The sequence below is a fragment of the Castor canadensis genome, chromosome 12 (assembly GCF_047511655.1).
Source record: "Castor canadensis chromosome 12, mCasCan1.hap1v2, whole genome shotgun sequence".
NCBI classification, from domain to species: Eukaryota; Metazoa; Chordata; class Mammalia; order Rodentia; family Castoridae; genus Castor; species Castor canadensis.
Window position 1 is genome coordinate 126,396,064 of NC_133397.1, and position 12,306 is coordinate 126,408,369.

The 12,306-nt window shown below is 39.6% G+C and overlaps 1 protein-coding gene across 5 annotated transcripts in view; it reads right to left on the bottom strand.

Moving 5' to 3' along the window:
- Positions 1 to 9,308, bottom strand: part of Ptbp2 (polypyrimidine tract binding protein 2) — a 61,851-nt gene extending 52,543 nt beyond the window's left edge. For 2 of the 5 annotated variants that reach the window (XM_074050938.1, XM_020156384.2), the window contains exons 1-2: positions 9,176 to 9,307; positions 7,732 to 7,762 (exon numbers count right to left, since the gene is read on the bottom strand). In XM_074050938.1, coding sequence (XP_073907039.1) covers positions 7,732 to 7,762; positions 9,176 to 9,183 — 39 coding nt within the window. In that variant the 5' untranslated portion in view covers positions 9,184 to 9,307. Of the gene's footprint in view, positions 1 to 7,731; positions 7,763 to 9,175 lie in introns of all 5 variants that reach the window. The other 3 variants (XM_074050940.1, XM_074050939.1, XM_074050941.1) reach the window with 2 other exon arrangements.
- Positions 9,309 to 12,306: the final 2,998 nt, after the last annotated feature.

Genomic DNA, 12,306 nt, shown 5'->3' on the forward strand with positions numbered 1-12,306 from the left:
CTCTAACATAATACCTAACACAATGTAAACAGTATGCAAACAGCTGTTATACTACACTGCTTAGGAAGTAATAAGAAACAAAAGTCCATACACAGATTCAATTCAGAGGAGCAACTTTTTTGCAAATATTTTCAATGACAGGTTGGCTGGATGCAAAAACTATGGACATGGAAGGTTGAACATGTATTTTTTTTCCATCCGCATGACAAAATCATATTGGAAAGATTAAGAAAAATATGGCAGTTATGTACATGTGGCAAGATAAGGAGGGCAATAACAAGGACATATAGGTGTATATACAACAATAACATTCAAGTATTTTAGGAGTGACAAATTCAAGATGCTAACTATTCTCAGATATAAATCATGAAGAATGTTATCACAAGATTCCAGGGGAAAACAATGAACAAGGACACGATGACAAAATATTTTACTTCTTCAAATGAGATACTTCTGTGAAAGAACATATAAACCAAACAACAAGGTACCTAATTATCATAAAGTTTAAATGACATCTTCAAGTAGCCAGGCGAAGTCGTTCTAATAAGTATGTATCACGAGGTAAGTAAGTCAAGATAAAATTAATGAAAATGGGCACATATAAGGAGAGAGAAAACAAAGTACACAGCAGTGGCTGGCTAGACTTCTCTCAACAGTTCTGAATGGCAAATTTAATTACAAGTTTAAAAACATTCCTAAAAATTAAAACCAAACTGAAACAAGTCTAACCATCAACTTGATGCCAGACCACAAGATTTCTTTTTTTCTCTTTTTTTTTTTGGTGGTACTAAGGTTTGAACTCAGGGCCTTCTACCACTTGAGCCACACCCCCAGCCCTTAATGCTTTAGTTTATTCTCAGATAGGGTCTCCATTTTGCCCAGAGATAGCACCATGATCCTCATACCTCCATTTCCCATGCACAGTGCCACCACAAGCAGCTAAAATTTATTTCAATAAACTTTAAAATTTAGTGACTGAGCTATACTTTTTTTTGTGGAATATACTCTAAAGACAAAAATGAACACAAAGAAATCAAATCATATTTAATAATATCAATATTAGTACAATACTAATACTACTTTTTATAAAGGTTTCTTAAAAACTAGTTACTTTTTAAAGCGTTTTTAGAAGCTAGGTTTTTAAAAACCAGTGGTTTTTAAAGTGTGTGTATGTACTAATGGCAATGTTAGAAAGCAAGATTTTTCAGTGTACAAAAGCCACAAATATAAAATCAAAGTAGTACGTACTGTGTAGCCTTGCAGATTAATTGGAAGTAACAAATGAGCTCATAATGGATTCCCATCAAAAAAGTGCTAACTACCTTCAGGAAGGGCCATGCAGCCATAACAATCTAGGAGCAATTAGCACCCTGGCACCCACATTACTGTGGTTTCTAAGGAGCACATCCCAGTCAGAGGAAGCAGGACTTTTTAAAGAAATAGCTGATTAAAGCTCCAGAGCAAGAAATGATACTTCACTCAAGTATCAAAGTTACTGGTATTTTAACCTCCACCTGGCCCAAGATGAAACAATTTATAACCATTTTAAAAGACAATGACCACTGCAATAGACTGGAAAATAAGTGTTAAAACCTCTGCTTTCACAAAGATACTGACAAGAACAAAAAAAGGAACTCACACTAATTACATAAGACTAATTCCTGGACATTTCACCTGGAAAACTTTTTTAAAAGTCAAAATCTATGCTGCTTTTCTTATAAAAAGGGTATTCAGTGTAACCAAATAGTTCATGGACAAAGTTCTTACTAGAGGAATTCTAACTAATATAAAAAAGAAAAAAAACTATCATTTTTGCAATAACCAATAAAATTAAAGCTATTCACTACTAAAACCTATTGGGTGAAGAAGAATGATGACAGTGCTCTGTAGTGGATACCTCAATCTACTAACATCACAGAGAAAAAAACAGACGTTCAGTTCCTCTGGCAATGATACAACAGGAATTACATGGAGTACATCTACAAAACACTCCTGCTAAAAATTGAATCTGCATCTGATCAAGCATCATCTAACTACAAGCTGACAGGAAAGAGAGGATATGAGGAACATGAAGAATAATCAGAATCCAGAAAAGTGGAAATTGTCCATATGATCCAGTATGTTCAACAAAGAAAAAGGGTGAGATAAGGTAAAGTGATTTATTATTAATAAAAGAGACTTAGAGACATTAGTCAAATCATGCTGATCTTCCCTGGTGCCTAATGTGAAAGAAAAAAAAAAGTACTTTGAATACTGTTGGAAATTAGATGATATTAAGAAACTATTTTAAAATTTGTCAGGCACAGAAATGGTACCAGTGCAGCAGCAACACCTTTAACAGAGTTTGTGTCTGTTAGACATACATACTGAAGTATCTGGAGACCACAGGAAGCCATCTGAGATTTGCTTTACAATTCTCCAACAGAAAGGAAGTGTATTTAATGTCTTCTACTGTAGCTCTATAGCACTTTCTTAAAACCTTCAGTATTTATCTCTCCAAGTAGCTAAGATCCTCCTAAAAGATGCTCTCCTTTGGATTTCCAACCAAAAGGAATGCAGTGCAATGAAAATGGCCTTTTTCAATTGAGATGTGGCTCCCAATTATGAACATGTTGAAGTCTGGAACATGTAAGACTATTAGCATGCACTACTTAACATGTGTAATTAACAATGGAAAAGCAACAAACAAAACAATCTCTGCCTTCAAAGAGCATGTAGTCAGTATCCACTGTTCTGAATCATCAGCTAAGACAGCGTTGTCATTCAGTAACTACACTGTCAATGTTCATAAATAGAAGTCTAACAAAAACACCCCAGCAAGAAGCATGTAGCACTTAAGAAAAACATTTTAAGAAAAATCTACACAAAAACACTCAAAACACCAAGTTTAGAAAAACATACCTCTTATAAAAATCAGTTATATTCGACTATTACCAAAAAAGTAAGCTTAGCACTATTTAATTGCAATTATCCAAGCAAGCGAATTGTGGTGAATTCAACAGCCACGTTACAACTTAAAGTGTGAGTTCAGCAATTTATAATCAGTAGTTTCAGAACACCAGCAAAACCCAACTTGGAAAAAAAAAAACTAAATTTAATGAACTTCATTAGTTCTCCAACTGTAACATCTTGAGTTTAACTTACTGAAAACAGAAATTCTATAAAAGTCATCTACTTAAAATCTGCATCTAAAAAAGCTAACATTTTACTATATTGAGTACCCATAAACCAAGGTAACGCAAAACTTATAAAGTTTTGAAAGCATACTGAAAAGGGAAACATACAGCAATAACCCTTCGTTAAAACCTACCACCTCAATGACATCAGCGCCAATGTCAACCAAACTACACACAAAGTAGAAGACAATAAAAACGGCAGACATCGATGAAGTAGGAAATAAAAACAACAGAGAAAACTCAATGAAACCGAAAGCTGATCTTTGGGAGATTAATAAGATCAACAGATTTCTATAAAGGAAGGACACGAATTACCAGTATAGGAATTAAGAAGGCTGTCTCTACAAATTGTGAGGTATCAAAAGTATAAAAAAAGTCAAAAGTATAAAAAGATAAAAATGTATCATGAACTCTACACAAATAAATTCAGGAAGTTAGAGGAGATGGACTAATTCTACATAAGACACAAATTAACAACAATCACCCAAGAAGAAATAGGTAACCTGAGTAGCCTTGTAGCTATTAAATAAGTTGAATATGTAGTTTTAAACTTCCCTACAAAGAAAACAAACACCACATCCACAAAGCTTAAATAATATGGTTTTGTTTTCCCACTATTTGGTAGGATTCACAGTTCACAGAAAAATAATACCACTGAAAGTGTTCACCCTAACATAAGGAAAGATAAGAGCCACACTCTCATTGCTTCTATTCAACACAGTATAAATGTCACAGGCAAGATAAAGAAAAAAATGGTACTTGAATAGCGAAGTGAAAAAATTGTAAAAAAACACAACTGGGCATAAATGATCTGTGAAAAACCTTATCTTATTAGATGGAACCTAAAAAAAGCTATTAGATCTACAAAATGAGTACAGTGTAGAAGAATATGCAAAAATTTTTGTGTTTCTGAACAAGTAGCACCAACACTGAAGCTGAATTTTTTAAAACATCATTTAGAATAACAAAAGATATGAAATACTTAGGGCTAAATCTAACAAAAAATGTAGAAAACCTTACAATGAAATCTAAAAACACTGTTCAAAGAAGTTAAAGACCTATCTATATGAATGTATTTAGTTACGGGTAAGGCTCAACATTAAAATGTCAGTTTTCTCCAAACTGCTCTAAAGATTCAAGTGACAGCCAATAAAATCCTAGCATGCTTTCTGTGATGCAAAGAGCCAAAATAACTTTGAAAAAGAACAACACTGGAAGATCAACACTACCTGACTTCAACACTCAATATACAGAGGTTAAGACAGTATGTCTGGCATGTAAATAAATAAGATGGAGCAATGGAAAAGAACAGAACACAAAAACAGAATCGTAAATACACAGATTTGAGTTTTGAGAAGGATACAGCCTATTCAATGGAGAACACACTCTTTTCAACAAATGGTGCTGGAAAACCGGACGTCTACTTCTAAAACCAAAAACTTTTGACCTACACTTTTAACCACATTCAAAAACTTAACTCAAAACAGAACACAGTCCTAAAGTGTTTCACTAAAATGGAAAACTTCTACTAGAAGACAAAGGAGAAACTGTTTTTTACTTTAGGTTAGACAAAGATGTCTTAGATGTTAACACCCAAAGCACCATCCTAAAAGATAATGTTGGCAAACTGGACATGTAGAAAATAAAAACACAAGTGGCAGAAACATTTGCAAACCATACATTGATATAGGACTTGTAACCAGAATGAAGACTTCTCAGCACTCACTTAAAAAAGAAATACCCAATTTTAAAAAATGGGAAAAAGACTTAAAACACTTAATAAAAGACAATAAGCAGTTATCAAAAGGCACATCACATCAGTATGTTCATCATAACAAGATACTACAAAAATGCAAATTATAGCTACAAAAAAAGAGGATGTCTATGATCAAGAAGACTAACAGTATCAGAGGATGTGGGGGAACTGGAAATGTCATCCCTGCTGACAACAACGTAAAATGATCAACCATGGTGGAAACCAGTGGTTTCCCAAAGGGAAACATATGCCTACAGTATGACCCAGCCATCCTCGACTACAAAGGCTGTGTCCAAAGACATGCAGCAACTGTTTATTACAGCCCAATACTGAAAACATCCACGTGCTTACTAATCGTTCAGTAAACTGCCATATAGCCACAGTGTTGGTGTCACTAGAACAGAAAAGAATGAACCACTGATACAAAACACATGCAAATCTCAAAACTAAACTATGCTGAGTGGAGTAAGACAGACAAAAGAGCGCAAGCATACATTACATGATTCCTCATCTTTAAATTCTAGAAATGCACTCTGGCTCACACCTGTAATTTGGCTACTCAGGAGGCAGAGATTAGGAAGATTAACAGTTTGCAGCAAAAATTCCACAAGACCCCATGTCAATCAATAAAACCTGAGATAAAGGAACACTCCTGTCATCCCAACTATAAGAGAAACGTGAACAGGAGGATCACTGTCCATGCCAGCTCAGGTTTAAACATAAAAGACCCTATTTGAAGAATAAAGCAAAAAGAACTAGAGACATGGCTCAAGTGGTAGAGCGCCTGCCTAGCAAATATGAATTCCAGCGATTCAAAAAATAAAATTCTAAAAATGATATCTAGTGATGGCAGATCAGTAGCTTCTTAGGAGAAAAAAAGCAGAACGGAGGACTACAAAGGGACAAAATGATACTTCTGGAGATGACAATGTCTATTATCTTGATTGCGGGGATGGTTTCAGCGTCATACACATGTAACAGTTGAACTTTAAACACAAGTGGTTTATGTCAGTAAAATTACTTTTTTATTAAAAAAAAAAAGGCAAGATGTAATCCAGAACACATAACTTTAGTCCACCTATGTAAAGATATTTTTATGTACAGTAATACATAAATCAATAAATTCAGGAAAAAATGTACAAAAACTTCTAAAGTAATTGTCTACAACTAAAAAAACTATGAATCAGGGAGAAAAATGTTCCATTTAGAATGCTTGAATATGCGCTTGTAGTACTTTAAAAAAAACAACTTTTTTTAAATTTGAAAAGTTCAAGTACTTGTACATAGGTCTGACACCAAAGCAAAACATTTGAACCGTTATAAACTAACTACATATATAAACTATAAAACTAACTTAAGCTATTAAAATGTTTATATTAAACTTTTTTTTTTTTAATGGCCATGTTTCTCTATCATTTTCTAAGGTTTTCTACCCAAACTATAAAGGTAGACAACTGGTAAAACCCACACATCATTATCCTACGCTAAGTCTTCTCACTTTTTTTCTGCCTACTCAGTCTATGAAAACTCTTCTCACCCACTAATACTGCACAAAGTAACTGTATATTTTTATTTTACAAAAGAAACTTGTATCATGTGTTGTTTTAAGAAATTCACAAAAGAAATCTATTTGGACAATAACTACATCATCTACATTTTGCACTCTTGAGCTATTCTTACTTCGAATCCCCTAACTATCTCAACTTCAAAAATTCTATTGCCGAGTAAAATTAAATATGCCCTCCCCCTAAAGGGCTCATTACTTCTTCCCCACTCTATATAGCATGAACTCAAGAAATAAATCTTAATGCTAAGGCATGATCAAGTGTGTAGTTCACTACTGAACAAGAAAACACATCTACGTAAGTACTCTCAAAAATTATCACATCATCACTGATGCAATTTTAAGAATTCCAAAAAACATACTGAACACTCAAGCTAGGCGTACAGCCTTCCCAAGCCTGCTCACATTTGGGAGGGGAGTGCCCAAAGAGGCAAGGGAAGGCTCACTGTTGTGCTAGTATTGGGAAATTGAAAAGGTGAAAGACAAGGGTCATCATGCCCTAATAGGGCTGACAGCTTGCAAACAAAAAAACTGTAATGCATCAAGACATGAAATGGAAGATGTAAGTTTAAGACTGAAGTTTAAAGAATGAGCAGTTTTCTTAGCCAAAAAGTGAGGAAGGCCTACCTAATAATCTAAACAACTCTCACTTCTGATACAATAAATTGCCTAAACAACTTTTTCTTTTTAAGGGTCAGGACAACTCATTTCCAGTGTGCCTCATTACTGACAAAACTACTTTCATTTTCGTAAGATACAAGAGTAAAAATATCTTAGACTAACAAAATGGTATCAGCCAAAAATCACTTACTGTGCACTTAAAAACCACTGTGTCTTCTCAGAAAACTGTAATAAAACTTTGCATTCCCAAGAAGTCAGGTATGTAAGACATTATTAATTCCTTGATCACCATACTTACTTTACAATTTTATTCCTGTAGACTACCAGCTGTACAAAGTTTATGGGTGTTGTTTGCATTATACAACTTTATGATTATTTACAGACTCTGACTTTATGAATCCAACATAATGTTTTATCAGCCATTCTAGGTTTCAAAGCTAACTGACTGAACAATCTTCGTTAAGGGACACTGTCTTTCACACCCCTGCCTGGGCTGTTGCCCTATTTTTGCCCTAATGTGTGTGCCCTTTCTAACAATGACCTAAACTGAGTCATTTTAGATGTGCAGAGTTCATAGCATAGTGACGTATAACTTTCAAACAATGTTCTCCTACCTTCACACCAACAGCAACCTCAGTAACAATTCTGTAAAGAAAAAAAAAAAGATACACAAGTTTCAATCTTCCAAAGATCCTGGCTTGAGTTTAAAACTTCTTAGAGCAGTTCATCATTCATAAATCTTCCAGACACTCACACCAATGGCCAGCGACAATGGCTTGTGCTATTAACGACCTGGTTTTCCAGAAATAAACTTTCAAACATTAGAAGAAACTCAACAAACCTGGGGCAATTTTTAACACCACTTTTAACAAGCAAAAAAAAAAAAAAAAGATGAAGATCCAAACACTATGACAGCACCCTAGCATCCTGGACAGAACTTGGGGTTGGGCCACCAAGAACTCAAGTTCAAGTGTGCCATCCATTTCCCTGGACACGGGAGCCCACAGAGTCCTCTGAATCTGACTTTTTTTTTTTTTTTTTTCTGGAAAACAACGTCTTAGAAGACAGCCAGGATGGCTTCTTTGGTCTCTCAACTTTTATTTACCATCTTTCAAAAAAAAATAAAAATAAAAATAAAAAAGGCAAGTTCCAGAAGCCCAGGCAAGACAGACTCGGGATTCACTTGACTCTCCAAACGCGGGGACTGAGTTTAACGTGGGGTGGGGGGGTGGGGGGGGTGCTTGGTGACTGGACGCCCCACAGTGCGCCCCTTTCTCACGGGGAGGGGGGAAACTGAGTCACCCCAGGCGCGGGCAACACCGTCCACGTCGTCGCAGCAGGGCGACACCGGTGCTGGTCACCTCCCTGTCGGGAGCCGTGGCTTCTGCAGGCCATGGCGGGTGGCCTGCGCCGTGTCACCCGTGTCGCGTCGCCCCAAGACTCTCGTGCCGCCCCCAAACCCGCCCTTTCCTGCGGGGATTCCTTCCTGGGCGCGTTTGCTGGCCCTGGGTGCTCTCGGCCCCCCACAAAAGGCGTTTCGGGGCGCCTCCCGCCGCGCCGGGGACTCCGAGGGAGACAAAGGCGGGGGACACCCGCCCCCCCCACCCGCCGGCCCCCCCACCTCCGGCCCCCCGCCCTCCCCCGCCGGGACCGGCCTGTGGGGTGTCCCCGGGGGTCCCGATCCCCACCCAGGGCTCCCCTAGGCCGCCCCCCTCGGTCCCCCAGGCCGCGGGTCCCCGCGGACGCGTCGAAATGGCTCCCGGAGGTGCCGCGTCGGCAACAGGCCGGGGTCCCCGCCCAGCCCTCGGGGTCCCCCACCCCGCCGTCGCCCCCCAACCCCGCCGACGGCTCCCCCACCCCCACCCCGGCCGCTGCGCCCCATTTTCTCCGCCTCAGCCGCCGGGGCGCGGAGGGAGGGGTGTGTGCGATGGGCGGGGGTGGGGTAACGGCAGCCCGGCCCGCCCGGGAGCGGCCGCCCGGGGGCCCCCCGATACCTGACCCGGCCAAAGGGCACCCCTCTTCCCCTCACAGCCCTCTCCGGCCCACCCGGACACCTACCCGTCCATTGCCGAAGCGGACAAAGCTTCTTTCCCTCACAGGAACCGAGCCACGCAGCCAGCGAGCCACACGAGCGGCGAGAAAATGGCGGCCGGGGCCCGACGGAAATTGCCGAAGGTGCCGGAGCGCACGGGGCAGCGGGGCGGCGGAAAGAGCCGAGCGCGCGGGCGCCGGCCGCGGGGACGCGGGGCAGTGGGCGACGCTGCCTCTGCGCGTGGGGCCGAGAGGGGACCTGGCGGGGGTCAGGAAGCCCGAGCTCCTCCCAAGACCCTTTGGGGCCCCCGGCTGCATGGCCGCCCTGCAGCCTCCACTTCCCCTGCCAGGCCAGGCCGACTGGGGACCCCTGAGCTGTGCAGGCCCAGGGAGTATGCTTTACACCCGCCTCCTAGCCATCTTGCACTGCAGGCCTTTCCCTTCTGCAAAGCAGCAGTGTGTCCCCAAGGAGCAAGGCCCTTGGTTTTGTAGTAGAATTAATTCTTCCTACTGCAGGTGCAACTGCTGAGGCTGACCTGGAGTCAATCAGGCCCACAGGACCCTCATTTGCAGGGAACGATCTACTGTGCACCTGTGCAAAATTGTCACAAAGCCCCTGGTGGGAATGGCCACAGGTTGAGTACAAAAAAAAAAAAAAAAAAAAAGTAAATTTTAAAAGTGCTCCCTAGAGCTCGGGTTCATCCTTTGGGATGTGAAGGAGAAAGTGGGGGTGGGGACAATTGAGTTCTCCATTGCTTACAGAGGGTGGGCCCATTGAAATGGGCTGTGCAACTGGCTTCCTTTTCCATACGTCTCAAGGCCTCAGTTTTAATTGTAATAGCATCGTGGACATCTCCCTTTAATGTGTTTCTATTCAGAGGTTCAACAAAGCACTTTCGGTAAAATGTGCTCAGTGCCAAAGCCTTTCCTCTCCTCCACCCTTCACCCCGCTCCCAACGCGCCTAGGGACTTGGGAAATGAATATTTCCTCCAGTTAATCTCAATGCCCACTGTCGGCTTTCTCATATCTCCAATCAGGAAAAACCTCTTAACCTTTTCTAGTTGGAATTTCACTCTACTATACTAAAGATGCAAATAATTTTAAAAAGTGCTATCATTTTAAATGAGAGGAAACCTTAAAGAGCATCTTTGTGCAAATACTTTGTTATAAGCTTGGTGTGGTGCTTCACACCTGTGGTCCCAGCTACTGTGGAGCTGAGACAGAAGGTTCACTTGAGCCAGAGATGGAAGTCAGCCTGGGCAACCTAGTGAGACCCTGTTTTAAAGTCATAAACACACACACCCACCCAGAGAGAGTTTTGTTATAAAACTCTTCAAAGCCCCAAATATTTTTATTTGCCTCAGAGATTCTCAATCCTTAAAAAAAATCCAATTTCCTGCCATGTCTCCCCTTTGTGTAAGTTATTGACTTATACCATATAAAGCACCTATTATCAGTGCCATCAGTAATCACTTGTCAAATATCTGTGATTTTTGTACGTGTACGTTCACTGAGCACTTAAATATCTAACCTCCCAAAGGGCAGGCAACATAGTGTTAATTCTTTGCATTCCACCTCAGCTCAATCAATATTGATTAATTGGTTCTCACTTTATCTTGGCAAGGACAAACTGTTCCACGGGGGGGAGGGACAGAATTTCTTCTATCGGGTGGCAGAAGAAATTATAGTATTGACAAAAATGTGTTTTTCTTTATTTTTCCTCTTCATAAAATACAAGAGAGCAGATACAAAATAGTCGGTATGCTTGCTTTTTTAAGTACTTCGTAGGAAAGATTTCAGGTAGTTTACAAGTCAAAGCACATAAAGTACTCGATTAAAAAGTAAAGTGAACTAAGAATTAAATAAGAGGACAAACATTACAAGAGTCAAGAACAAGATTTTGCTTTCCATGTTACCAGAGGTCAACCATGACCTGAAAATATTAAATAGAACTTGGAAATTACCAGTTTGTAAGTTTTAAATTGTGCCTCATTCTGAGTGAAGGGTGATGAAGTCTTTGTCATGCCTCTCTCTCCCACATAGGACATGAAGAATCATCTGTATGTCCAGCATATCTGGGCTGCATATGCTACCCTCCTGTTAATCACTTAGCAATGTCTTATTGGTTGTACAGGCATTGAGTCTCAGTGCTCTGTGTTCATTAGCCCTTATTTTAGTGGATAATGGCCCCCCCAGACACAAGAATAATGATGCCACCAGTTTGCATAAGCCAAGGGAAGTCATGAAGTTGTTTCCATGAAGAAAAAAAGTTCAATCAGATATTTTAAGAAAGAGAGGGACATTCACACACCTTTCATCACAGTGTGTTTTCCAATGGCTCTCCTAGTTTCTTGGTTGCTGTTATTAATCTCTTACTGTGCCTAATGTATCTTACGTACAGGTGCATAGAAAGAAACACCGAAAGCTTTGGTACTATCTGCTGTTTCACACATCTGTGGGGGGTTTGGTACATATTTCCTATGAATTGGGGGGGTACACTGTTGTGTCCCACAAAGCATATTGATTCAAGCCTGAGTTTATATGTCAACTCTTTCATTTTGTAGCTATGTGACATTAGGCATTTTCCAAAGGAAAAAAAGTATCTTTACTAAAAATGAGATTAAAAAACAGGGCCTTCATCCTAGAACGGTTGTGAGGTCTAAATGCCTTAATGTGCACATGGAAAAAAGCAGTTTTAGAAGCATGTACTGTGGCTCTGGCTTAAAGTGTTCTTCTGTCATTATCTCAAACTTCATTTATTTATGTTAGAATATAGAAGCAATAAAGCCAAAAGAATTCTACTCCCTATAAATAAATAATAAATGACTTAATGTGTGAAAAATGCCTCCAGGTTCCAGCAACTGGCTACAGTAAATGCTGTCATCACCATTATTAGTTTGTCATTAGTATTATCATTCATGGGAGAAAGACTACACCACAAGTTTGGCTCTTGGATTTTTAACAGACAACAATATTCATATAAATAAGCCTATATAGAGATTTTCACAAAGGTTAAACATTTACTAAAATAACTTGATTGGCTGGTATCTACAGGAATAAATCTGAGAAAATGTCAAGATAAATTTCTATAGCCCCATCCAAATCTAAATTTGTATGCCTTTATGAGTTAACCATGGGATAGCTTATTAATCTCAAC